This window comes from Doryrhamphus excisus, chromosome 11, assembly GCF_030265055.1.
Source record: "Doryrhamphus excisus isolate RoL2022-K1 chromosome 11, RoL_Dexc_1.0, whole genome shotgun sequence".
In the NCBI taxonomy this organism is placed as follows: domain Eukaryota; kingdom Metazoa; phylum Chordata; class Actinopteri; order Syngnathiformes; family Syngnathidae; genus Doryrhamphus; species Doryrhamphus excisus.
The window spans coordinates 15,443,852-15,471,311 of NC_080476.1; the positions used below are offsets into that span (position 1 = coordinate 15,443,852).

The 27,460-nt window shown below is 36.3% G+C and overlaps 2 protein-coding genes across 7 annotated transcripts; both read right to left on the bottom strand.

Moving 5' to 3' along the window:
• Positions 1-207: 207 nt before the first annotated feature.
• acer3 (alkaline ceramidase 3) lies at positions 208-20,135 on the bottom strand. 3 transcript variants are annotated; one of them, XM_058087829.1, is made up of 16 exons: positions 19,996-20,135; positions 18,994-19,104; positions 18,848-18,900; positions 17,058-17,110; positions 16,860-16,941; positions 16,752-16,787; positions 14,523-14,581; positions 14,349-14,450; positions 14,176-14,280; positions 14,058-14,103; positions 4,884-4,961; positions 4,630-4,688; positions 2,761-2,908; positions 2,560-2,667; positions 2,423-2,471; positions 213-1,662 (listed from the first exon to the last, which is right to left on the bottom strand). In XM_058087829.1, exons 1-16 carry the CDS (start codon positions 20,096-20,098, stop codon positions 1,154-1,156), a joined length of 1,701 nt encoding a protein of 566 aa, XP_057943812.1. In that variant the 5' UTR covers positions 20,099-20,135; the 3' UTR covers positions 213-1,153. The 3 variants fall into 3 exon arrangements, with proteins under 3 accessions (XP_057943814.1, XP_057943812.1, XP_057943815.1); XM_058087831.1 differs by lacking the exon at positions 18,848-18,900 and having other exon boundaries at positions 208-1,662; positions 19,996-20,023; XM_058087832.1 differs by lacking the exons at positions 213-1,662; positions 2,423-2,471; positions 2,560-2,667; ... (1 more) ...; positions 4,630-4,688; positions 4,884-4,961 and adding an exon at positions 9,523-13,980.
• A 1,453-nt stretch (positions 20,136-21,588) lies between these two features.
• On the bottom strand, positions 21,589-26,969 carry serpinh1a (serpin peptidase inhibitor, clade H (heat shock protein 47), member 1a). Of its 4 annotated transcripts, none has more exons than XM_058087093.1 (5): positions 25,784-25,925; positions 25,056-25,630; positions 24,831-24,929; positions 22,458-22,690; positions 21,591-22,380 (listed from the first exon to the last, which is right to left on the bottom strand). In XM_058087093.1, the coding sequence occupies exons 2-5, from the start codon at positions 25,624-25,626 to the stop codon at positions 22,078-22,080; spliced, it is 1,206 nt and encodes a 401-aa protein (XP_057943076.1). In that variant the 5' UTR covers positions 25,627-25,630; positions 25,784-25,925; the 3' UTR covers positions 21,591-22,077. The 4 variants fall into 4 exon arrangements, with proteins under 4 accessions (XP_057943074.1, XP_057943076.1, XP_057943073.1 ...); XM_058087092.1 differs by lacking the exon at positions 25,784-25,925 and adding an exon at positions 26,813-26,969 and having other exon boundaries at positions 21,592-22,380; XM_058087091.1 differs by having other exon boundaries at positions 21,589-22,380; positions 22,476-22,690; positions 25,056-26,123.
• Positions 26,970-27,460: the final 491 nt, after the last annotated feature.

Genomic DNA, 27,460 nt, shown 5'->3' on the forward strand with positions numbered 1-27,460 from the left:
TTAACTCCATAACATCAAATGGTAATGAGTCAACGATATAGCATCAAATGGTAATGAGTAAACAATATAATATTAAATGGTAATGAGAGTCAAATATATAACATCAAATGGTAATGAGTCAACTATATAGCATCAACTGGTAATGAGTCAACGATATCACATCAAAGGGTAATGAGAGTATGTAGTAGAGTATGAGTAGAGTATGAGAGTATGAGAGTAGAAAAAGACAGTCGAATAAAATGGTGTAAAAGGCCGAGAAGGGACACAATAATAATAATATTAATATCAAATGTGACGTTGCCAGTTGTAGAAACAGGCAGGAAGTGATAAAGTTTTATTGTCAATGTGCAGATACGTAGCAATGAAACACAGCTGGCATCTCAGGCAGAAGTGCAAAAATAAAGTATTATAGCCTAGAGTATAAGTCATCTACTTTTATGTACAACGATAAACAGTAAATATACAAATATTATACCTATTCTATGTATACACATGCGTCGGGTACATATTTACAGTTGTATATATACAGTTTAGTTTAGGTTCAGTCTGTGCAGCATTATGATCATTCAAGTAGTTAAGAGTGCAATGATGCTATAGTGGTGATGTAGTTACTCGGTTATGACACGGTTCTTCCTGTCCAAAGTGGTCCGAGAGTCCGGGTTGGATCGGCTTTAGTGGACTCGTGATGTTAGCGGATGCTGAAAGTAAAAGAACCGTGCCATGAAAGTGTATCTGCAGGAGGTAGTCAAAGCCTGGATTTAAACCACTTCCACAACAACCAGGTGATAACTTAGTGAACGACTCAATATTATTGACACCCGGTATTGTGTATATTTTGGAATTCTGGAGTGTAATTCCAACCTAGCGGTGCGGGTCTAATGCAGCAGGCATGAATTGTAGGGTGGGGGTGAGATTATTAAATATGCTGCTCTGCACAGGCTCGGAATTCCGAAGTCCGGATATTCCCAAAATAAAGTCATCTCATTATAAAGTGCAATAAAGTGCTTGATTATTGTCCAAGTGAATTAAAACAAAAACATGTTGTAAACACTGCTAATTTAAAAAATAAAATAAAAGTCTATAAGGGACTCAAACTACACCGATGTTACTTCCTGTGCTCAGTGGCTAGCGCCGCCATTGCCACCCTTTTCGCTCAACATTGTCCGGTGTCGGCGGCGGTGATTCCTAAGCCCTCGAAAACGCAGTGAAGCCTGTCTGTGCCGAACTGCGGAGTCGTCGGCTTGTTCTGAAAACGTTCCAGTAAACTTTGAAGCTCTTCTTCCAAATTCAAAGCTGCGACGGATTCTTCCGTGTGCGCGGTCGAGGATTCCTCTTCAAACCTCTCCAGTATTACGTGGAGCTCTTCCTCCAAACCCTGAGGCTCGGACGAACTCGCTGCCGGCGGCCGTTGGAGTTTGTCGTGAGGTGGCGGCAAGTAATTGGCGCCGCTCAGGAGCTGGGAAAACTCAATCCCGGATGAAGTCGGAGCGGCGGGAGGAGCGAAGTTGTGAACAAAAGCCGAGAGGCTGGTTTTGGGTTGTTGTAAACATGCAAGGTTGCTGACGGACTGGGAGTCGGACTGGGGCGGGAATCGGTCGGGGCCCATCAAGCCGGTCTGGACTGGAGCCACGCACATCCTTGTGGGCTGAGGAGCTTCAAGATCTTTGGACATCAACAAGTCAGAATAGTAGTCAGTCAGATAAGAGTCTGGTGCTTGTGTGTCACACCAAACACTACAGTGACATTACATTACTGACACCTAGTGACCAGTGTGGAGTACTACATATCACCAGTGTCTTTGAATGAGTCTTCTGAATGCCTTATATGTGTATTTTGCTTCATGTAGACATTCTTAAAAATAGACAATTTCTTAAAAATTAAAAATTAAAAATTAAAAATTAAAAATTAAAAATTAAAAATTAAAAATTAAAAATTAAAAATTAAAAATTAAAAATTAAAAATTAAAAATTAAAAATTAAAAATTAAAAATTTAAAATTTAAAATTTAAAAAAATCAAAATATCCAAAAAACAAATAACAAAAAGAACCAGGATATGACTTTCCCACTTTTGGACAGATTTAGTAGAGATACTCAATTGTTTTAGGCCACCATTAAATGTACACAAGTATCAGTCATCAATGATATAATAATCATTATTATATTATTAGCCTATTATTATTACTATCATCATTATTATTCTTCTGATTATTACTACTACTAGTAGTAGTAGTAGGCTAGTATTAGCCTGCTTATTAGCTTGCTTATTAGCCTGCTTTTGCCCTATTATAAAATTTGTCAGATTTTGTTTTGTAAAAAAAATCAATAAAAAATAAAAAAATTATAAAAAATTATATAAAAAAACAACAACCATACATTTCTATGCGAGAAGGTACTGTATTGTGCGTGACGTGTAAACAACTACCTGAAACTGAGGTGGCAGCATTCCCTCTCATCCGCTTCCTCTTCTTTCCCTACAGGAAAAGACAGAATAAAGGCGAACATTAAAGACATATGAGGAAGCTACGGATGAAGTGTAGAAATGTTACTACTGAGACACACATAGTTGTCACACATTGACCAGTTGGGATACAACTGTGCATGTCGCCGCCTCTCCACGTCGGCTTCCTCGTAGTATTTGGCTTGGTCTTGCTGCGGCAGAGAGTTCCACTGTGGACGCATGAAGACAAACAGTAACACCAAATGAACAGTTAAATATGGTCGACAAACGGTCATAATGCAATGTATGCTTTTTCCACGTACCATTTCCCCCAGGATCACATTCACAGACGCGCTGTCTTTCTTATCGAGTTTTCCCATGAGCGCTTTGCGATGCTTCCTTGCAAAAACCATGAAGGCGTTTGGCGGCTTCTTTATGTATTGCTGCTCCACCTCATCCTCAGCCTCTCTCCTGTGAATGATGAAGAGAACGTTGGTTGTACAGTCCTCAGTCGGGAATTTTCCATGAAGTAGGATTCACTATGGAAGGGATTATTTTTATGGCTTTTAAAAAAATATATTTGTATTATTATGTATTATTTATTCATTATTATAATATATATTTATTATTTATTATCATGTATTTATTTATTATTATGTATTATTAATTAATTAATTAATTAATGCATTTATTTATTTATTATTTATTATTTTATTATTTGTTTATCATTTATCATTTATCATTTATCATTTATCATTTTATCATTTAATTATTTTATTATTTATAATTATTATAATTATTATTTATTTATTATTATTTATTTACTTATGTATTTATTTTTTATTTATTTATTGACTTACTTATAATATATATTTATTGTTTATTATTATGTATTTATTTATTATGATGTATTATTATTATTTATTTGTTATTATTATTATTCATTCATTCATTCATTCATTCATTCATTTATTTATTTATTCATTTATTCATTTATTCATTTATTCATTTATTCATTTATTCATTTATTTATTATTTATTATTTTGTTATTTTATTATTTTATTATTTTATTATTTTATTGTTTTATTGTTTTATTGTTTTATTGTTTTATTATTTTATTATTTTATTATTTTATTATTTTATTATTTTATTATTTTATTATTTTATTATTTATTTATCATTTATCATTTATCATTTATCATTTATCATCTATCATTTATCATTTTATCATTTAATTATTTTATTATTTATTCATTTATTTATTTATTTACTTACTTATTTATTTACTTATTTATTTATTATTATTATTATTAGAGCCATAGACATGAAATAACACCCCTATATTCTTTGTTTACACCACAAATTTCATTTCAGTGAACCGGATCATTGCGGTTCATTCAGTAAAAAGATCCGTTCATTTCGGTCAATTGGTCGTTAGCCTGTTATCTCCCCCTTGTGCATAGACCCGGTCAGCCGTGTCGAGTCAGTCCGTTTCACTCATGTTCACATTTGTTCTGACTCTACAGCGCAACGACACGTGATGGCTAGCGGTGTGTCGGTCATGAAAGAACAGGTCAAAAGAACTAGTTCTTTTTTGTGAACGGAATGAACGAGGTCACCGACAATGTCGGTCAATCACTCGGTCTTGGTCTTTTAGTCAGCTAACCCCACCCACCCACAGAGCGAGTTGCAACGATAGGATAAGACCTGCAAAAGGAACGTGAACTGACTCTCCAGCCAATCAAAAAAAAAAGCATTTGCAACTGAACAGACTGAACGGGTATTTTCGGGGCGGTGACCTCGTTCATTCCGTTCACAAAAAAGAACTAGTTCTTTTGACCCGTTCGTTCATGACCGACATACCGCTAGTCTGCAGGCTAAGGGATCACTGCAGAGACACGAGAGTCAGCTACAACATGCTATAAATATTATATATATTTATATATTTATATATATATAGTAATGTTTTGTCATTACTGACACCTGGTGGCCAGAATACCACATATAACTTGTTTTTCAATATTTGTTTTTACTAAAAACTGTCCATATTCAGCCATGAAACAGCAATCATTCATTTTTGTAAAACAGTGATAAGTGAGGGGGTGATATGTGAAACCGTGATGTAGAGAGGGACCACTGTATATCGATGTGGAGGTGCAACAGGATGTCAAATGAGATGTGGGTCACGTACATGAACACACTCGGAGCCATACTCGGGGTCCCAGGCATCATCATTGTTGTGCCCCCAATCTGAAAAACAGAATAAATATGGATTTCAATAACACTTGTTACACTTGTGTCTTTCCTTATACACGCCGTCCTCGTGGTGCGTTTCATGGTTTATGTGCTAGTTATGTACTAGATTGGAGTATTGGAGTGAAACTGGACATCTAAGTGTTCATTTTGGAACGTTAAATTCGCAAACGGGATCAAGCAAGATATTACCATTTGTGGGGGAGCCGCTGCAAAACTGACTGACGCTGGCGGAACAAAGTTTTGGACAGGCCACCAATACGGTACCTGCTGTGGGGGAGAACAAACATGTTAGCATATTTCATCATTGCAACGTGGAGGCAAAAAGTATTTGGGCTACACAGTATTGGTGAATACATGAATACAATAGTATTGGGTTTCATTGTGTAAGCCTTTAATATGTTTAACATACAGATATCATAATAGTCTCTGGAATTGTTTTTTTTGTTTTTTAATTTTTTGATTTTTTAAAATATTCATTTTTTTAATTTTAATTTTTCAATTTTAATTTTAATTTTTCAATTTTAATTTTAATTTTTCAATTTTTCAATTTTTTAATTTTAATTTTAATTTTAATTTTAATTTTAATTTTAATTTTAATTTTAATTTTAATTTTAATTTTAATTTTAATTTTAATTTTAATTTTAATTTTAATTTTAATTTTAATTTTAATTTTATATACACAGTAGAACAATCAGTAGGAGTAATATACTATTAATATAATTAATATATTATGTATATATATAATATATTAATAGTATTAATATACTATTCGGTCATGGTTGAGTAAAAAAAAAAGTCACAAAAGTACAGGTACAGGTATGTTCCAGAGGTGCAAAACAGTACTACCCCAACATCCAGGTACTGTCGTATCCTTGCATGTTTTAGCCAACACGTACAAGTACATCTCATTGTTACAATGCATTCATTTTTACTTCAAGTAACTTGGTTTTTACCTGTCCACTGTTGTACTATAAGCAAGTATCATTATCATGTATTTATTGTAATGTGTTGAAGTAGTATAATTGTGTTAAAGTATAATTGTGAAGTATTACCTGTCCATGCGTTTATTATGTGATTAGTGAAGTATTTACTTCTCCATGTTTGTATTATGCTGCAGTACAAGTATGTTGTATTGATTGTACTATACTACTGAAGTATTTACCTATCCATAATTGCATTATTATCTGCAGTACAATTATAATTGTACTACAGTAGTGAGGTATTTACCCCTCCATACTTGCATTATGCTGCAGTACAATTATGTTGTATTGATTGTACTATAGTAGTGAAGTATTTACCTCTCCATGCTTGTATTGTGCTGCAGTACAATGTATTGATTGCACGTCATTAGTGAAGTATTTATGTCTCCATGCTTGTATTATGCTGCAGTACAATTATGATGCATAGTTTGTACTACAGTAGTGAAGTATTTGCCTGTTCATACTTACATTATTATCTGCAGTACAATTATGATGCATTGTTTGTACTCCAGTAGTGAAGTATTTACCCCGCCATACTTGTTTTGTGCTGCAGTACGATTATGTTGTATTGATTGTACTACAGTAGTGAAGTATTTACCTCTCCATACTTGCATTATTATCTGCAGTACAATTATGATGCATTGATTGTACTACAGTAGTGAAGTATTTACCCCGCCATACTTGTATTGTGCTGCAATACAATTATGTTGTATTGATTATACTACAGTAGTGAAGTATTTACCCCTCCATACCTGTATTATGCTGTAGTACAATGTATTGATTGCACTTCATTAGTGAAGTATTTATGTCTCCATGCTTGTATTATGCTGCAGTACAATTATGTTGTATTGTTTGTACTGCAGTAGTGAAGTATTTACCTCTCCATACTTGCATTATTATCTGCAGTACAATTATGTTGTATTGATTATACTACATTAGTGAAGTATTTACCTCTCTGTGCTTGTATTATGCTGCAGTACAATGTATTGATTGCACTTTTAGTGAAGTATTTATCTATCCATACTTGCATTATTATCTGCAGTACAATTATGATGCATTGATTGTACTACAGTAGTGAAGTATTTACCTCTCCATACTTGCATTATTATCTGCAGTACAATTATGATGCATTGATTGTACTACAGTAGTGAAGTATTTACCTCTCCATACTTGCATTATTACTTGCAGTACAATTATGATGCATTGATTGTACTACAATAATGAAGTATTTACCTCTCCATGCTTGTATTATGCTGCAGTACAATGTATTGATTGTCCTACATTAGTGAAGTATTTATCGCTCAATGCTTGTATTATGCTGCAGTACAATGATCATGTATTGATTGTACTACGTTAGTGAAGTATTTATCTCTCCATACTTGTATTATGCTGCAGTACAATGGATTGATTGCACTTCATTAGTGAAGTATTTATGTCTCCATGCTTGTATTATGCTGCAGTACAATTATGATGCATTGTTTGTACTACAGTAGTGAAGTATTTACCTCTCCATGCTTGCATTATTATCTGCAGTACAATTATGTTGTATTGTTTGTACTACAGTCGTGCAGTATTTCCTTCTCCATGCTTGTATCATGCTGCAGTACAATTATGATGCATTGTTTGTACTACAGTAGTGAAGTATTTACCCCTCCATACCTGTATTATGCTGCAGTACAATGTATTGATTATACTACATAAGTGAGGTATTTACCTCTCCATACTTGCATTATTATCTGCAGTACAATTATGATGCATTGATTGTACTACAGTAGTGAAGTATTTACCTGTCCATACTTGCATTATTACTTGCAGTACAATTATGATGCATTGATTGTACTACAATAGTGAAGTATTTACCTCTCCATACTTGCATTATTATGCTGCAGTTCAATTATGTTGCATTGATTGTGTTACGTTCAAGTGTCATTGTAAAGCATCGTTCACAGCTTGCACCGTAGTATTTCGACGTGAAGTATTTACCTGTCCATGGTTGTAGTATCCCGCGGCACTGTTCATGTACAGCTGCTGCATGTTGAACATGTCAGGAGCGGCCATCGGACCCTGCTCCCCGAAGCGAGGTAAGGTCTGGTAATTGAAGCGTACGTCCCTCGGATCACAACCCGACCACATCTGATCCATTTTCACTCACAAGTCGTGTCACCCGGGAGTCTAAGCACATCTCAGGTTCAGGTGACCGGATTGACGTAAGCCGCACACATGGAATGACGGAGTTGACAGAGTTTTGTCGGCACTAACATGAACTTTCAATTAATGACAACGTTTGCGGTGACACGTCCAATTACACACACGTTTGAAACCGCCGCTGGGCACGAAATGTAATTATGACGCGCTACGTGGAATACGTCACACGTCTTCCAAACCGGAGAAGGAGAATATTGGATTGATGTGTACAATTCAAATGGATACTAAGTGTCAGATTCGACCCCCCAAAAAAATCACATAAAGATAATTTAAACGTTTAAAATAATCTCTCAAAATTCATTTTTGGGTCATTTTCAGACTATATTTTTCAGACTTTATAGCAAATAATTGACTGTAAACACACATTGGATGTGATGCATGAATCATTTTGTACAAACACTACTTGAATCAAACAGTTTACATCTGTGACGTCATCTCTTTTGTCCCCGTGCTTAAACTTCCTGGTAACTTCCGGCATGAATCACATCAGACGTCAAAAGATTCAAATGTCAGATTGACTCAACACAATATACACAATATACACAATAAGGATAGTCGTCAATAGCAACTGCACACCATAATAATCAATAGAAATGTTGTGAAACATTGTATGTATTATTTTTGTTGTAGTTTTGGCAGGTATCACCCCCCCCCCACCCCGTGTGAGTAATGGTCTCACCCAGGCTAAAATTCAGTATTGTTTATTGATTGTCACGTTTCGTCACGGCGGTGTTGCGATAAGATAAAACGTAGAATTTAATGGCGGCAGCAGGATACAACAACTACCAAGTAAAAGACAAACCAAATAATACAATGAAGCCACAAACGAAAGAGCACAGACCTGAAATAAATAGGGAGTGTGAAATTAGAGACAGAAAACGGGAGAGAAAACGGAAAGGAACAAGAAAGGAAGTAGTTACAAAAATAAGAGCATGGAAACCGGAACAGAGGCAAAGGAGGAAACTAAAGTGGCTGTCACGAGGGGGTGAAGCCCGATCGTTTATTACTTTATTTATTACTTTATTTATTTGGATATAACAATAAAGTGCAACTGCAATCTGCAATTTTATAAAGTAGAAATAATTCTCATTGGGGATTATCATTATAATTAAATAAAAATAATAATAAAAAATAATAATCCCCGTGTGAGTAATGGTCTCACCCTGGCCAAAATTGAGTATTGTTTATTTATTATTACTTTATATACTTGGATATGACAATAAAGTGCAACCGCAATCTGACATTTTATGAAGTATAAATAATCCTACCTGGGATTATCACCCCCCGCCCCCTCATGTGAGTAATGGTCTCACCCTGGCCAAAATTGAGTATTGTTTATTTATTATTACTTTATTTGGATATGACAATAAAGTGTAACCGCAATCTGCAGTTTTCTGAAGTATAAATAATCATTCTTGGGGATTATCACCCCCCCCGTGAGTAATGGTCTCACCCTGGCCAAAATTGAGTATACTTTATTTACTTGGATATGACAATAAAATGCAACCGAAATCTGCAATTTTATGAAGTAGAATTATTATTATTGGGGATTATTCCCCCCCCCCACCCCCCTAGTGCTTCTCAAATAGCGGAGAGAGGTTTTCATTTTAATACAGTGCTGCCAACATGTACACATTTATAGTACTCAACATACAATACGCTTGTATGCGCTCCATTTTGTTACCTGATTTCAGTTTGTACTATCTGTTTCTGTAGCATTTAAAATTGGAGGGGGGCGGGGTGGGGGGGGGGGGGGGTGACATGACCAAAAACATGTCGCGTTTAGGGACCTTCTAAAGAAAAATTAACCCCAATAGCTTGAAAAACATGTTAACATAGACCAATAGGTGACAATTACTGTATTTATTAGTTCACACACACAAACATGAAATACTGGAATAAAGTTGGAAATGTAGTTTTTCAGACATATGATGTCACTATCACATGTGATCAGTAGTATGACATACAGTATAAACACAAATAGTGTTTTGTTTTGTTTTTTTTCTTGTAATGTCCAACACAAAAGACGTTTTCATGTGAAGGCAGCGCGGGTTAACCTGCACACCCTCTGAATAAGGCACGACCTTGAACGACGATTCCAGGCACAAACATATGAAAGTGGGTTGAGACTTTTCAAAATAAGAGCGTTATTACGTTCACAATAAGATTCAGCAGCACTGAAGGCCTGGGTTCCCTTTTCCATCAACGTAGACGGTGAAATAAAAACTAATAATTATACGCGGACAAAGGAAGGTTGATGTTCTACTGTAGGCCACATGGCATGCTTGGCAATGTCGAGTGTAGAAATGAACGCCACCTAATGGTTGTAGCATGCATAACAAGGCAAAGAAATGACTCAAGTAGTGGTCTGATTTGTAGGGGTGTCACAAGATAAACGAGATTTCTTAATGCGACGTTTGAACTGCAAAGTAAATACAAACGTAACGCCGCAAAAAAAAAAAAAATGCTGCTCTTTAAACAGTTGAAAAGGCAGCATTTCCAGAAATGCTCCAAAGGTTTCACAGACGTCATGGATTGCCTGTGAGAAAATATACGTCACAGACGCCAACTGCATAACCTTACAGAGTGAATGTGCATTATTATGAAATATTATCGAAAAGGCAGCATTTCAAGAAATGCTCCAAACGTTTCACAGACGACATGGATTTCCTGTGAGAACATACACGTCACAGATGCCGACTGCATAACCTTACAGAGTGAATGTGCATTATTATGAAATATTATCGAAAAGGCAGCATTTCAAGAAATGCTCCAAACGTTTCACAGACGTCATGGATTGCCTGTGAGAAAATACACGTCACAGACGCCGACTTGCACAACCTTACAGAGTGAATGTGCGTTATTATGAAATATTATCATAACATCAAAGGCTTTTTTGGTCTCAAAAAGTATGTTGACAACGTCGTTTAGCATCAATAAATATTTTGATATTTGCATTGTTTTCTTGAAATCAATGTTAAAATCTGCCATATCTTGTGACACCCCGACTAATTTGCATAAAATATTAGCAAAAAAAAACATAAATCTCATTGCTATATTCGTAGCCAGTGGCTTTTTTTGAAGAATAGAATCTAAAGATGTCGGAATATTCGCTAAATAAAATCGCTAAGTTGGCAACAACGAGGCCTGTCACGATAACAAATTTTGCTGTGCAACAAATTAGTCGCTAATTTATACTATCCATACATATTTTATTAATATGAAAATGTATGGAATATAACCGTGTTGCATTCATTTGCATTGTAGCGAGCGACACCATCTGTGAGCGTGCACCATTTTGTTTAGCTTTACATTGCTAACCCAACGTTGGCCGTCGGGACGAAGGCTTTACCGCACCTCCGATGGTAGCTTTTCAGGGGTGCATACAAGTTGGGCGGGTTGCTAACATGCTAACCTTTGCTAACCTTTTACCATTCAAGTTTTGGATTGTTTGGATTATCGTGACAGGCCTGGTCGGGATGCGATTTGCGATGTATTTGCGATGCATCAATGTATGTAAACACATACGTATAAACAACATACTAGGTCTAAAAGTACAGGAATTGGTCTCTTAAAGGAGATGGTTGGACAAGTTTGGCAATTAAAAAAAAATTCAAATAAGATGATTCTATCATCCAGATTGAAATGACAGGACACGGTTGAAAGTGTAAAACAATACATCAGCTATTATCTTAATTCTTCTTCAGGAAATGATTGAGACATTGGATATTTATTAGGGGTGTCCCAGTTCGAAAATATTCAGAAATATTTTTTGGCGAGGAGTAGGCGTGAGGTCTTTTTTTTGTTGACATTTTTTTTTAAAGACAATGGGAGGGCTGCACGGCGGACGAGTGGTTAGCGCGCAGAGCTCACAGCTAGGAGACCCGAGTTCAATCCCACCCTCGCCCTTCTCTGTGTGGAGTTTGCATGTTCTCCCCGTGCATGCGTGGGTTTTCTCCGGGTACTCCGGTTTCCTCCCACATTCCAAAAACATGCTAGGTTAATTAGCAACTCCAAATTGTCCAAAGGTATGAATGTGAGTGTGAATGGTTGTTTGTCTATATGTGCCCTGTGATTGGCTGGCCACCAGTCCAGGGTGTACCCCGCCTCTCACGTCAAAATGACAGCTGGGATAGGCTCCAGCACCCCCTGTGACCCTCGTAAGGATAAGCGGTACAAAAATGAATGAATGTATGAATGAATCATTTGAGTGTTAAGTTGCTGTGTGATGAATTTAGCGCTGTTAGTAATGTGTTCTTTGAAAGATGATACAGTGTGTCAAGACTGTTGACCTCTTTGACCATTTTTGACTCCAATTTTTTTGACTCCAAATTGTCCATAGGTATGAATGTGAGTGTGAATGGTTGTTTGTCTATATGTGCCCTGTGATTGGCTGGCTGGCCACCAGTCCAGGGTGTACCCCGCCTCTCATGCCAAAAAGACAGCTGGGATAGGCTCCAGCACCCCCTGTGACCCTCGTGAGGATAAGCGGTACAAAAATGAATGAATGTATGAATGAATCATTTGAGTGTCAAGTTGCTGTGTGATGAATTTAGTGCCGTTAGTAATGTGGTCTTTGAAAGATGACATAGTGTGTCAAGACTGTTGACCTCTTTGACAATTTTTGACTCCAAATTGTCCGTAGGTATGAATGTGAGTGTGAATGGTTGTTTGTCTATATGTGCCCTGTGGTTGGCTGGCCACCAGTCCAAGGTGTACCCCGCCTCTCATGCCAAAAAGACAGCTGGGATAGGCTCTAGCACCCATCTGCGACCCTCGTGAGGATAAGCAGTAGAAAATGAATGAAGGAATGAATGATTTGAAATGAGATCGGGAGCTCGGTGAACTTGTTTGCTTGAACTACATCAACAAACATTAACCGTAGAATCAAATTGAATCATATTACTTATAAACTGTATCAAAGCGGTAGAAAATAAATGAATAAACAAAGACAATGGAACAGGGAAGTGAAAAAGACCAAAGTCATCACCTGTTTCAGCACCGATTTCCCAACACCGCCACTTCCTGATATGTCCGCCACTTGTTTTGACACATTTGCAAAGCGTGAGAAAAACTCACAAGAACAGGAAAGGGCCACCCACGGTCGGTGGTGAGTAATATCGAGGTCAAGTCTCGCCTATTGTTGATAAAACTAGACACTAGACATGAGTCAGTTCTTATCGTACTGACCAACTGTTATTTACGGTTGGAGTAATACCACTAAACCGAAACGTTACGCTACTAAATAAGTCATAAAAGCATGAATGAGTTGTGCTGATATCGGCTATCGGAATCGGATCAGAACAGAAAAAGTTGTTTTCGGGACACCCCTAATAATTGGCCGGATTACTGAATTAAGAACTTCACTTAAATGAAGAAGTAAATGAAGAAATTAATATTTTACACAGCTAATATAAAGTAAGGCTACGTTCACACCATTTTTTTACGCGTTTAACGTTTTTTTTTATGGAGTACTTTTCTAATACCCTTCTGCCTTGAATACTATGTCTGTAAGTAATGTGCAACAAGAATGACATGATAGGTAGGAGATGATACATGAGCATACTGTACTCGTTTTGTTATGGAGTACTTTATAATACACTTCTGCCGTGTACACTATGTCTGTAAGTAATGTGCAACTACAAGTATAGGACTGTGACGTCTCTTACGAAGTATTTTTTTTTTCTACTATCCCAGTCTTTCATGGTAAAACTCACCTAAGAACGCTACCTGACCGTTCAGACTGCAAAAAATCTGAAAAATATCGGGTTTATATCGACATACATACAAACGAGGCCTAAATGGTATTTGGAAAAAATATTGTTAACGATGACATGAAAAAAAAATCAAATGCCAGCAAAAAAAAATTAAACAAAACATGTGAACGTAGCCTATGAAATGATATATATAATTATATTTGCAATAAAAGTGGTATCAGTGCTATAACATCCACAGCATGTGGTTCTGTGGGCTACACACTGCCCCCTAGAGGTAAAAAAGGGACATTGGCTGGTTCTCAAGCTGATGATGGGTCACCGTACTTCATTTCAGCTTGTCCTTTGCGGCTCGATGTGCAGAGTGGGCCAAATGCCACATAAAAACTAAATAAAAAGGCATTTTTTTTTTAAATTTCTAGACTAATTATCGAAAAAGTGAAAAAAAAAAATAAAGAACATACCTTTACTTTTGGTCTGTACTTGAGGTAAGTGGATCTGATTTGCAAACTAAAAGTGTAAAAAAAAACAACATTGTGTTTGTTTTTTCATGTGTTTTATGAACATGTAGTGTGTCATTACCTGAGAAGTATATGCAGGTAGGAGCCCAAGCCCGTGAAGATGTGCCACCAGGCGTGGAACTGTGTTAGGACCCCGACACCAGAGGGCAGTGTTTGTCTACTGGTTCTACAATGACACATGTAAGGGCAATCAAATAATACCAGTTATCAATATAAGATATTTTTACAAATTACCTTAATGAGTCGCAAAAAATATTGTCAATGTTCCAGAGAAGAAACCCAAACAGGAATACGCCCAGGGAGGTGTAGCACAAAGGCCGCAACCACGGGTATACCCTACAAAAAAAACTGGCGTTATTTTTCTCAAACACTCATTAGCAACGGAATTGTTTGTGTTAGTGAACTCACCATGTAACAATAAAAACAGAGCGCAGCACCAGACAAGCTACTAAAGCACCATACATCACCTGCAAAATACAAGAAGACATTTTTTTTTTAATTACAGTATTTCCCGTTCTATAAGTAACGCTTTATTTTCATACTTTCATACAATTTAACATGTGTTGCCTAAAGGTTCAATTGGAGTGGTGGTTGTTTTTGGTGACACCTAGTGGCTGCAATAATTCATTGTGTTGAGCTTGTGACACAGTTAGGTGCGCAAATTGAATGATAAAAAACATACTGTACACTTTTTTTTGTCATGGAGTACTTCCTAATATGCTTCTAACTCCAACTCTGTCTGTAAGTAATGTGCAATTAGACATGAGGACACTAGTTGGAAAAAATTGTCATAATAAAGAAATTAAAAATATCATGCTAGTTGACGCTAGTTGACTTGTGTTTCAATTTGCTGCCTCCAATCGGTCTGCACAGAACCAGCTAGCCAAATAAGCATCATGGACTCAAACCAAAATGGACTCTAACCAAAGCAAACTTTGCAATAGAATATAATGTAAATCCAGTTAATTAAATTATAAACAATAATGATAGTTTTACATGCAGATTATGCAAAAATTATTACAAATGAAAAATTAATGAACAACTGAGAATTTAACATCGTTTTAACATAGTTTCGAATGAAATAACACAAAATAAACACATTACATTGCATGTATATATGTTATATATATTATACAGTGATGCCTTGGTTTACATCAGGGTCCGACTCAAACCAAAACAGACTCTAACGAAAGCAAACCTTCCAATAGAAAATAATGTAAATCCAATGAACTTGAACTCACTAATTAATTAAATTATGATGGTAGTTTGACATGCAGGAAATGATGATAAAATAATTACAAATGAGAAAAATTAATGGACAACTGAACATTTTACATCACTTTTACTGGGGGGAAAAACACAAAACTATGAATTAACAAAATAAACAAAAAAATAAACACATAATGCTGCTGCAACCACAATAAGCAACAACGTAAAAAAAAAAATATATATATATTATATTATAATATAATATAATAATAATAAAATAATATAATATAATATATATATTATATTACTATATATACGTATTACTAATAAATGGACTAACCAAAATTGACTCTAACCAAAGCAAACTTTCCAATAGAATATAATGTAAATCCAGTTAATTAAATTATAGACAATAATGATAGTTTTACATGCAGGAGATTATGCAAAAATCATTACAAATGAAAAATTAATTAATTAATAACTGACAATTCAACATCGTTTTTTACCTAGTTTTGTTGGGGAAAATGAACACAAAACCACGAATGAATGAAATAACACAAAATAAACACATTATATTGCATGTATATATGTTATATATATATGTACAGTGATGCCTTGATTTACATCAGATATATTACTAAATGTTACTAAGTATATATATATATATATATTACTAATAAATGGACTAACCAAAATGGACTCTAACCAAAGCAAACTTTCCAATAGAATATAATGTAAATCCAGTTAATTAAATTATAGACAATAATGATGGTTTTAGATGCAGGAGATTATGCAAAAATCATTACAAATGAAAAATTAATGGACAACTGAGAATTTAACATCGTTTTTTACCTAGTTTTGTTGGGGAAAAGGAACACAAAACCGCGAATGAATGAAATCACCCAAAATAAACACAATACATCACATGTATATATGTTATATATATGTACCGTGATGCCTAATTGGACTAACCAAAATGGACTCTAACCAAGGCAAACTTTCCAATAGAATATAATGTAAATCCAGTTAATTAAATTATAGACAATAACGATAGATTTACATGCAGGAGATTATGCAAAAATCTCGTTATACACACGTTATGATTGTAATTTGTTTGTGAATTAATTTGCGGTGTTGCAGTATGGCTGTTTTGATACACGGTGTATAACTACATTGCTGGACAGATTTGTTACAGTTACAGTCACAGTAACCAAAACATTGGGAATAACAGCCAGGCAAAACATGACTATATATAGTTTCTTTTTAGACCCGTGAATGTCAAATTCAAGTATAATGGAAATGCTAACTCAGCTTTAGCAAACAGGACGCTGGCTGGGCGTTACATGCGTTGTGTTTACCCAAGTCAAATAAAAAGGGTATAGACACAGAGCCCTAAAAGGAAAACAATGAGCGCACACACACAAGTACCTGGTGAAACACTGGTTCCTTCCACATCAAGTAGACCTGCACAAATAAGAACAATGTCATCAAGAGAACCGTCACATGATGAGCAACAAAGCAGTTGTCAATACCCACCACGGTGACGGTGACGCTGAAGATGAATAACAATGCTACAGGAACCAAACTGACACTGTTGTCTTGTTTGAAGCACTCGTATCTGATTGGGGGGAAGACATGTTTTGTCAAATGTTCACCTCAACAGAATACATATTCCAAAGTATTCAAAATTGCATAGCATCTGGGATATTGATATTAATATTGATATTCACTTACAGGCAGTAGACAAAGACACACGTGCTATAAATCATAGGCAGCTCATCCAGGAGCTGCAAATGACCATGCAGAGAAAGAATAACAACATATCAACAAAAATTTACCCACAGGCATTTAAAATTTTTTACCCTTTTCTATGACTGCAAGGGTATGCAAACTACAGCCCCGGGGGGCCACATGCGTTTGCCGTTTGAATCCGGCCCGCCAGTTGCTTTCTAAGTATTTTTCAACAACTGGTAACTTGCAAGTCGGATGTTTTATTTCGTAGAAAAACAACAAAATTGTAAAATAGTTTGATGTGGTCTGATGTTTAAAGTGCTCATGAAAAAACACTTTTACAAAGAAAATTAGACAAATACTTCAAGGAAAATTCCAAGCATAAAATAGTGTGTGTGTGTGTGTTAAATAGTATATTAGTAAAGTATATATATATAATATAGTATATATATATAATAGTATGTTCTGGCCCCTGGGGATAATTTTATTAACTCAATACAGCCCACGAGCCGACTAAATATTTGTGATTATATCTGTATCTGTGACTTTGTGGCATATTTTCAGTTTTATTTGGGGGGTACTGTTTTGTAATAAAAATTTTATAGACGATAAAGGACCAATGAGGTGTTTTTTTGGTAAATTGATTCGTGTTTACACAGAATATTCTGTACATACTCGGGGACAATTTTGTTCACTCAATACGGCCCAAGAGTTGACTAAATATTTGCTCACACTTATAATACTGCAATTTTTGTGACTTTGTGGCATATTTTCAGTTTTATTTGAAGTCGTTCAGATTCTAAGCATGGGGGGTACTGTTTTGTTATTAAAATGTTGCGATTTTATGGACGATAAAGGACCAATGAGTTGTTTTTTGGTAAATTGATTCGTGTTTACACTGAATATTCTGTACATACTTCAGTTGACTTGGTTAAAGTATTCATTCAGCATACCTGCATTTCAATTTTGTTAACTCAATACGGCCCACGAGTCGACTAAATATTTGCCCACTCTTGTATTACTGCAATTTCTGTGACTTTGTGGCATATTTTCAGTTTTATTTGAAGTCGTTCAGATTCTAAGCCTAGGGGGGTACTGTTTTGTAATTAAAAGTTTGCTATTTTATAGATGATAAAGGATCAATGAGGTGTTTTTTGGTCAATTGATTAGTGTTTACACTGAATATTCTGTACATACTTCAGTTGACTTGGTTAAAGTATTCATTCAGCATACCTTCATTTCAATTTTGTTAACTCAATACGGCCCACGAGTCGGCTAAATACTTGCACACTCTTGTATTACTGCAATTTCTGTGACTTTGTGGCATATTTTCAGTTTTATTTGAAGTCGTTCAGATTCGAAGCCTAGGGGGGTACTGTTTTGTAATTAAAATGTTGCAATTTTATAGATGATAAAGGACCAATTAGGTGTTTTTTGGTAAATTGATTAGTGTTTACACTGAATATTCTGTACATACTTCAGTTGACTTGGTTAAAGTATTCATTCAGCATACCTGCATTTCAATTTTGTTAACTCAATACGGCCCACGAGTCGGCTAAATACTTGCACACTCTTGTATTACTGCAATTTCTGTGACTTTGTGGCATATTTTCAGTTTTATTTGAAGTCGTTCAGATTCTAAGCATGGGGGGTACTGTTTTGTAATTAAAATGTTGCTATTTTATAGATGATAAAGGACCTATGAGGTGTTTTTTGGGTAAATTGATTAGTGTTTACACTGAATATTCTGTACATACTTCAGTTGACTTGGTTAGAGTATTTATTCAGCATACCTGCATTTCATATAAAAGTGTCATGTGGAAGCACCATGAACCAACACCTACAGCTGGGTGATAATAAAAAAAATGGATTGTTATGATGACTGTACTGTGGTCGTAGCGACAAATGTGTCATTCCAGGCGATTTGAAAAAAACTGACCTGCTAGTCCGAGGAAAGAGCAGATGTACCGAAACTCAAGGCCATCGTGAAACGTCTGGATGGCCCCACAAATGGGAGGGAGAATCATAATCAGGTTGCTGACCGTGTTCCCTGTTACGGGCAAGCAAACAACAAATTACAGCGAGAAGAAAGCAGAGATTATGAGAGCTGAAGGACATCACACTGTGGTTATTATAACACGACGAACAGTATTGTATTGCAGAAACCTGATCGCTGCGGCACTGGCAAACATGACGGTGGTTTTTCTGATGCTCTCTTTTAGTACTAATGAATGTGAATGATTGTCTATATGTGGCTTACGTCAGCTGGGATAGGCTCCAGCATACTCACGATGCAATGCTCCAGTAATGTAACCAAGCAGTTGTCTAACAGTTACAAACCAATGCACCAATTTTAGCAGAACACATGTTTTCGTTCTATAGTCAGCCAAGTGGTGTCTAAAGTGCGGTCTGGGGGCCATGGACAGCCTTTTTTAATGGGTTGGGGTACAGTATAGAAATATAATCAAACAAACAAACAAAAAAAATGTGAAAATTTAGCTTAAGGCACCACGTAATGAGAAAAAAAGCTTGAATGTTGACACTGTTAATAACAAAGTTATTACAAAATATTTTTTAGGGTTATTATTTTATTATTTAACTTTGTGGTAATGCAGCCCTAGGTGGAAAAAGTTTGGACACCCTTCATTTATGGCTTAGTAAAGATAACAATGAATGAATGGGGCTATTGACGGTGCAAGGTGCAGAACAATAAGACACAGTGGCTACAATAGCAAACAAACAAAACGGTCTACTGGTCTCCTTTTTCGTCGGTTTAATGTCGTATATCCAAAACGTTCACTAAAACAACAACAACATAAAAAATACATTATGTTAACGGTGAGTCGCGCTTCTTCGTTCAGGGTGATGCCATGACAGTCGAATACGTTAAATCTCCATTGGCGTTTTATTTGGACACAGGACGTTTATAAATGGAACTCACAGAATTCGGCGATGTAGAATGAGACGACATAGTTCTCTTCGCACCAGTCTAGCGTCGAAGTGGGCCGCCCCCAGAACCCTTGCCTGTCCAACGATGGCGCCATGATGGAACGTCATGCTAGTGCTGGGTCATTCGCGAACGATTCGGCTTTTGGCTTCTGATCGGTTTGTTTTTTCTGTTGAAGCCCCGCCCTCTCATTTCTGCTTAGTGCAGGGATCGTCACCCCAAAATGTTAAAAGAACAAAAAAAAAATTCAAAGCCTTATATAAGACTTATAATGAAGGCAACACATGTTGTATGTATCTATATTAGTTATTTTAGCCTACTACTAAGTTGGCTACAAATACAAAATGAGCCTTCATGATTAAATGTTTATTTTCCCTGCAGCGCATCCTGTACGAATGACGCACCACGTGACTACTCTGTTGTACATACCGCATTCAAGTTTAACTTCATTACAATATTATTAAATTATGTTTCATTGCTTTGATGAAATTAATCAGATTTTTGATGTCATTTTTATTTTGAGGATTCAAAAAAAACACCAAAATGGAACGTGCATAATGTGCCCCTTATCTGGGCAACAAACAGAGTGCAATAAAACTGCAGCCTGCATTTATAAAAATAAAACAGCAGCTTTTTGAAAAGGTACAGTATGTAAAATTAAAATTAATACAGTTTAAGTTTGATTCATGGTTCAATTCATGGTTTTGTGTTGTTCCCCCCAGTAAAAGTGATGTAAAATGTTCAGTTGTACATTAATTTCTGTCATTTGTAATTATTTTATTATCATTTCCTGCATGTCAAACTACCATCATCGTCTATAATTCAATTAATTCATTGGATTTACATTATTTTCTATGAAAGGTTTTGCTTTCGTTAGAGTCTGTTTTGGTTTGAGTCGGACCCTGATGTAAACCAAGGCATCACTGTACATATATATATATATATATATATATATGTAACATATACATGCAATGTAATGTGTTTATTTTGTGCTATTTCATTCATTCATTTGTAATTATTTTCTTATCATTTCCTGCATGTCAAACTACCATCATCGTCTATAATTTAATTAATTAATTGGATTTACATTAATTTCTATTAAAGGTTTTGCTTTCGTTAGAGTCTGTTTTGGTTTTAGTCGGACCCTGATGTAAACCAAGGCATCACTGTACATATATATAAAACATATATACATGCGTTGTAGTGTGTTTATTTTGTGTTATTTCATTAATTCGTGGTTTTGTGGGTTTTTTTCCCCTCCAACAAAACTAGGTAAAAACGATGTTAAATTCTCAGTTATTAATTAATTAATACATTTTTCATTTGTAATGATTTTTGCATTATCTCCTGCATGTAAAACTATCATTATTGTCTATAATTTAATTAACAGGATTTACATCATATTCTATTGGAAAGTTTGCTTTAGTTAGAGTCCATTTTGGTTAGTCCATTTATTAGTAATATATATATATATATATATATATATATATATATATATATATATATATATATATATATATATATATATATATATATATATATATATATATTGTTAAATATATATATATATCGATGTTAAATTCTCAGTTGTCCATTAATTTGTCATTTGTAACAATTTTTGCAAAATCCCCTGCATGTAAAACTATCATTATCGTCTACAATTTAATTAACTGGATTTGCATTATATCCTATTGGAAAGTTTGCTTTGGTTAGAGTCCATTTTGGTTTGAGTCCATGATGCTTATTAGGCTAGCTGGTTCTGTGCTAACCCATCGGAGGCAATGGATTGAAACATAAATCAACTAACATGAGGAGAATGATATTTTTAATTTCTTTATTATGATATATTTTTTTCCAAATTTTATTGCTAATTGTTAAATAGTTTTGATGAAAATAAAAACAATTTAGTTTAGTGCGATAAGAAAAAAAACATCGTACTGCATCATCATCCTAATATGGTTCCTGATGAGGCTTCCGAAAATTCAAGTCATTTGTTTTTGTCCCTTTAATAAAGTCACTAAGACACATTCCCATTATGGAATGGTTTCACCACGAGACGGGAATGAATAGGAATGGTTATAATTCATCTCTCATCTTTTCCCCCTTCGGCCTGACCATCCTTCCGATGAAGAGAATGCAGGATGTGTTTTGGTCCTTCACCAAGAAGATAAAAGGATGGTCAGCGTAGAAGAGTTTAGGAGATTTTATCTCGTCAGTTCCAAAGACGCTCATGTCTATCTCGTTTCCTTCTGTGCCAAGTTCAATGGCGGCCGCATGGAACACACTGGACACATAGAGGTTCTTCTTCCCAGAGATGTTGGATAAGTCCGCTTTGGATTTGTTCACTGCGTCTGTCAAACCCAACTTCTCGAGGTGTTTCTGTACACAGACAGGAATTGTATTGGTTCCAAAGACAACCTAGAAAAAAGTAGAGTTGCGTCTACTTGGACTTTTACCTCCAAGTTGTGACTGACTTCCATCGTGACTTTGGGTAAAGACATGGCAACTGCAGTCTGTTGGAGTTTACTCATCCAAGTGTCTAATTGCTTCTTGGTCAGGATCTTCTCCAGTCTGTTCAGATTCTCCACATGGTGCGGCATGATGAAGACCAAGGTCGACTTTTTTTGAGCCAATGGCATGCTCAGGATGGACAGCTTATTGGTCGGGTCATCAAAGAAGCCATAGATACCTAATGAAGCAGATATGGACGCTCTTTACTGATTTTTGTTGAGCGACAGTTGTTTTCATGAACGGGTTGTTCAATATTCATCGGTTTTTTTTTTTACTGAATCGGGAATCGGGGGTATTCACCTCTGTTAACTAATTCACTGACTCCTGCTGCAGATAGCGAAGTTAATAAAGAAAACCAGTTACTAACTGGTCACTGGTCATTCACTCATTTTCGACCACTTATCCTCACGAGGGGGTGCTGGAGCCTATCCCAGCTGTTACACCCTGGACTGGTCGCCAGCCAATCACAGGGCACATATAGACAAACAACCATTCACACTCACATTCATACCTACGGATAATTTGGAGTCGCTAATTAACCTAGCATGTTTTTGGAATGTAGGAGGAAACCGGAGTACCTGGAGAAAACCCACACAGATGTCCAAGGGTGGGATTGAACTCGGGTCTCCTAGCTGTGAGGTCTGCACACTAACCACTCGTCCGCCGTGCAGACCTTTGCAGTAATGTATTAGCTTCAAATCACAAATACTAAACGGACACTTGATGAGAAAAACTCAAGTTTCATTGACTCCCAGGTACTCCATGAATACTCAAACTCCGTTAGCTCACGGGTACTCGATGAAAACCCAAGTTTTTGTGACTTGGAGGTGCTCGACAATGACTCATTATTATGAATAAAAACAATGAATTACCGTATTTTCTGGACTATAAGTTGCACTTTTTTTTCATAGGTTGGCTGTTCCTGCGACTTATACTCCAGAGCGACTTATAAATAAAAAAAAGTGTTTATGTTACATAAACACTGGACACCTTTTGTGTTCATGTTTATTTTTTGTGTAGCTGAATAACCATTGTGTTAGCATATCTTACACCTATTCAGCCTGTTCTCTATTCTTTTATTCATGTTAGAACTTGCCTTCCAAGAGGACGTAATGTCTGTTTTGGTCAAGTAGTTTGGAAAATAAATTACCCGCAAAAAATTTGTCTTATATTCCAGTGCGACTTTTGTGGGGTTTTTTCTACCTAAGTATGCATTTTTCCTTGTGCGACTTATACTCCAGAGTGACTTATAGTCCAGAAAATACGGTAATCGACTGAAAAAAGAATCGTTACCGTCCAAATACCGTATTTTCCGGACTATAAGTTACACTTTTTTTCCTAGGTTGGCTGTTCCTGCAACTTATACTCCAGAACGACTTATAAATGAAAAAAGTGTTTATGTTCCGTAAACACTGGACACCTTTTCTGTTCATGTTTATTTTTTGTGTAGCTGAATAACCATTGTGTTAGCATATCTTACACCTATTCAGCTTTTATTGTTAGAACTTGCCTTCCAAGAGGACATAATGTCTGTTTTGGTAGTTAAAATGCGACTTATACTCCAGTGGGACTTATGTATGTTTTTTTCTACCTAATTATGCATTTTTGTCATTGTGCAACTTATACTCCGGAGCGACTTATAGACCAGAAAATACGGTAATCGACTGAAAAAAGAATCGTTACCGTCCAAATACCGTATTTTCCGGACTATAAGTCGCACTTTTTTTCCCTAGGTTGGCTGTTCCTGTGACTTATACTCCAGAGCGACTTATAAATGAAAAAAGTGTTTATGTTTCATAAACACCGGACACCTTTTCTGTTCATGTTTATTTTTTGTGTAGTAGCTGAATAACCATTGTGTTAGCATATCTTACACCTATTCAGCCTGTTCTCTATTATTTTATTCATGTTAGAACTTGCCTTCCAAGAGGACGTAATGTCCGTTTTGGTCAAGTAGTTAAAATAAATTACCCGCAAAAAATGCGACTTATACTCCTGTGCGACTTATGTATGGTTTTTTCCTACCTAAGTATGCATTTTTGTCATTGTGTGACTTATACTCCGGAGTGACTAATAGACCAGAAAATACAGTAATCGACTGAAAAAAGAATCGTTACCATCCAAATACCGTATTTTCCGGACTATAAGTCACACTTTTTTCCCTAGGTTGGCTGTTCCTGCGACTTATACTCCAGAGCAACTTATAAATGTTTTTTTTTCTACCTAATGATGCATTTTTGGCCTTGTGCGACTAATACTCCGGAGCGACTTATAGTCCAGAAAATACGATATATCTATACGCCTGAAAAACCACCCACCTGTGCGGTGCATCATATCGACAGAGACGGTGAAACCATGCGAGACCATGAATCCACGCTTGTCCACCATTTTAGGATGGAACTGTTCATCCCAGTGAGCTATGAAAAAAATATCGTATTATCCATCAAGTCAATACAATCAGAATGGATGAATTGGATTGATATGAACCGTTTTAGCTAAAGTCAGATCTTCCGGAATGGATCAGATATGCTAAGTCTACTCACGTTTGAAAAACATCGCGTTGACGATGACGGCACCGTCGGTTTTTTGTACGTGTTTCGTCATCTCGGGCGCTTTTCCATCTGTGGACTTCACGATCCATTCATTGATGGCGTTCAGTGCTTTCTTCTTGTCTTTGAAGTTTATTTTCGAGTACTCACAATTGTAATGTTTTTTGCTGCTTTTCACAAAAGCATCTACAAAGTTGACCGAACTGGGTCCGTATAAACGGTTACTTATCTTCCAGGTCACGTTACGAGTCTCTGGGTCGCTGACCTCGGTCACGATCTCAGCCAAACCGGAATGAAGCTCCTCATCCGTCACTTTGCTTGCATTTAAAACGCTTTTCACCTGAGAGGAAGTGGAGGCCCGTCCGCCGAGAGCGACAAGACCCAGAGAAGAAGCGACCACCACTGGAGAAATCAGGATATTTTCCTCGCTTTTTTCCTTTGCTATGTTTTGATAAAGCCTGAAAGCTAAATTAGAGGAGTTGTCAGCCAAGGCGGTAGCGTGGTGACTCAGGGTAGCTGACGCTTCTGTAGCCAGGAGGACAATAGCTACCATTTTTAGCCACATGGTTCTAAAGACATAAACACAAACAGCCATGAATATACAGTAAAGTCTCGTTATATCGATATCGGTTATAACGAATTACTGCTTATTACGATACTATTTTCATTTCCCGGCAAATTTCTAGTCTTTTATGATATAATTAGTTCAGTTAGTACGATACCCGGTTATTATGATAATCCGGTTACTACGATGCCCTTTTCATCTCCCGCCAGCCAATTTGGTCTGCTTATATCGATACAAAAGCAGCTTAAATCAATCTTTGCTTAAGGATTTCAATACCAAAAGCACACACACACCGATTCCCGCACTTCCTGGTTCACAGGTCATGCTCAACCCGCCCCACATAGCTGGCCAAACACATGCCTGCAACAGAAGAACCAACTGACATAGCATACACACCTATTCCAACGAAGACACAAGCGTACAAATACATGTATTTAATTGTGTTGTATTCAGATATCTTTTTATTCTATACACACGAGAGAAACCACGAACGCAGTTGGTTCTTCTTTTGCAGGCATGTGTTTGGCCAGCTATGTGGGGCGGGTTGAGCATGACCTGTGAACCAGGAAGTGCGGGAATCGGTGTGTGTGTGCTGCGCTCTGGTGGTGGAAGTGTGAAAAATAAAGTTGACTGGAAGCAGCCGTTCGCCGTGTTCTTTTTTGGTATTGAAATCCTTAAGCAAAGATTGATTTAAGCTGCTCGACATTGTTCTATACTATAGAACAATGTCGAGTGCATTATTGCCCACTTTTAATGCAGTTTGGCGCAGGATCAGATATATCGATAGTCCGGATATATCGATATTTTTTTCCGACTCCCGACAATATCGATATAACGAGACTTTACTGTATTGCGTAATGACATAATACACGACTGCACGGTTCTCAATGTGATATATTTAGATGATAATATTACTTGCTCAGACATGCAGCCCAAAGAAGAGCTCTCAAGTATTACATAACAGCCACATAAGCAGCAGCTCTGTGTATGTATCTTTGACAAAAATTGATTTATTTTTCTCTTAATTACTGAATAAATTAACTCAAAGGCAGTATATCATCTTATTGTACCATTAACTAATCACATGTAACTTACATAAATGATCATAGTGAAGTGAATACTGTGTAAAAAAACTAAATATAATAATAATATGTTATATAGTATGACTACTTCTACTTTTTCTTACCTTATTAGGATTCTTTCCGTAATTCTTTACCCCAAATCTAAACCCAGACTTTTCTTACGGCTGCTGCAGAGTGTCGGCGTTGGAATCTTGTTTCCCGGATGTCCCGCCCACTGTATCCAGGGGCAGTGATAAAGGAATCCACCCCCTCCGTGTCCTAAAGCTTGAAACTGTAACCCACTGGGAGCGTTCACTCAACACCCGGGCTCTAGATTTTCCCACAGAATCGGCCTCATTGAATGTAACGTAAATTATGACGTAATTGAGACTTTGTGCTACTGCAATTGTGAAGTTCAAATGTTCCTCATCACCGGAAGTAATGCCGCTTGGGGAGGAAGAACACATAACCAAGAAAAAAACAGACAGGAAATTACAACAAAAGCACGCAAAGCATAACAATATGGGAAGACCAGTGTGGAGGACCCCCCCCCCCCCCCCCCCCCCCGAGGAAAAACACTGGAGTTAACCATGGTTAAACATGTCCGAAACAAATACATCATTACAGTTATCCGTATTATTATCTATTCTATCTGCATCAATACCATGTTTTTTTGTTTTTTTTCTTTCCAAAAATCAATACCATGTTGGATTGTAATAATTCATCCCTTTTTGACAATATTGCAAACATACAAAACATACAAAAGTACCCCC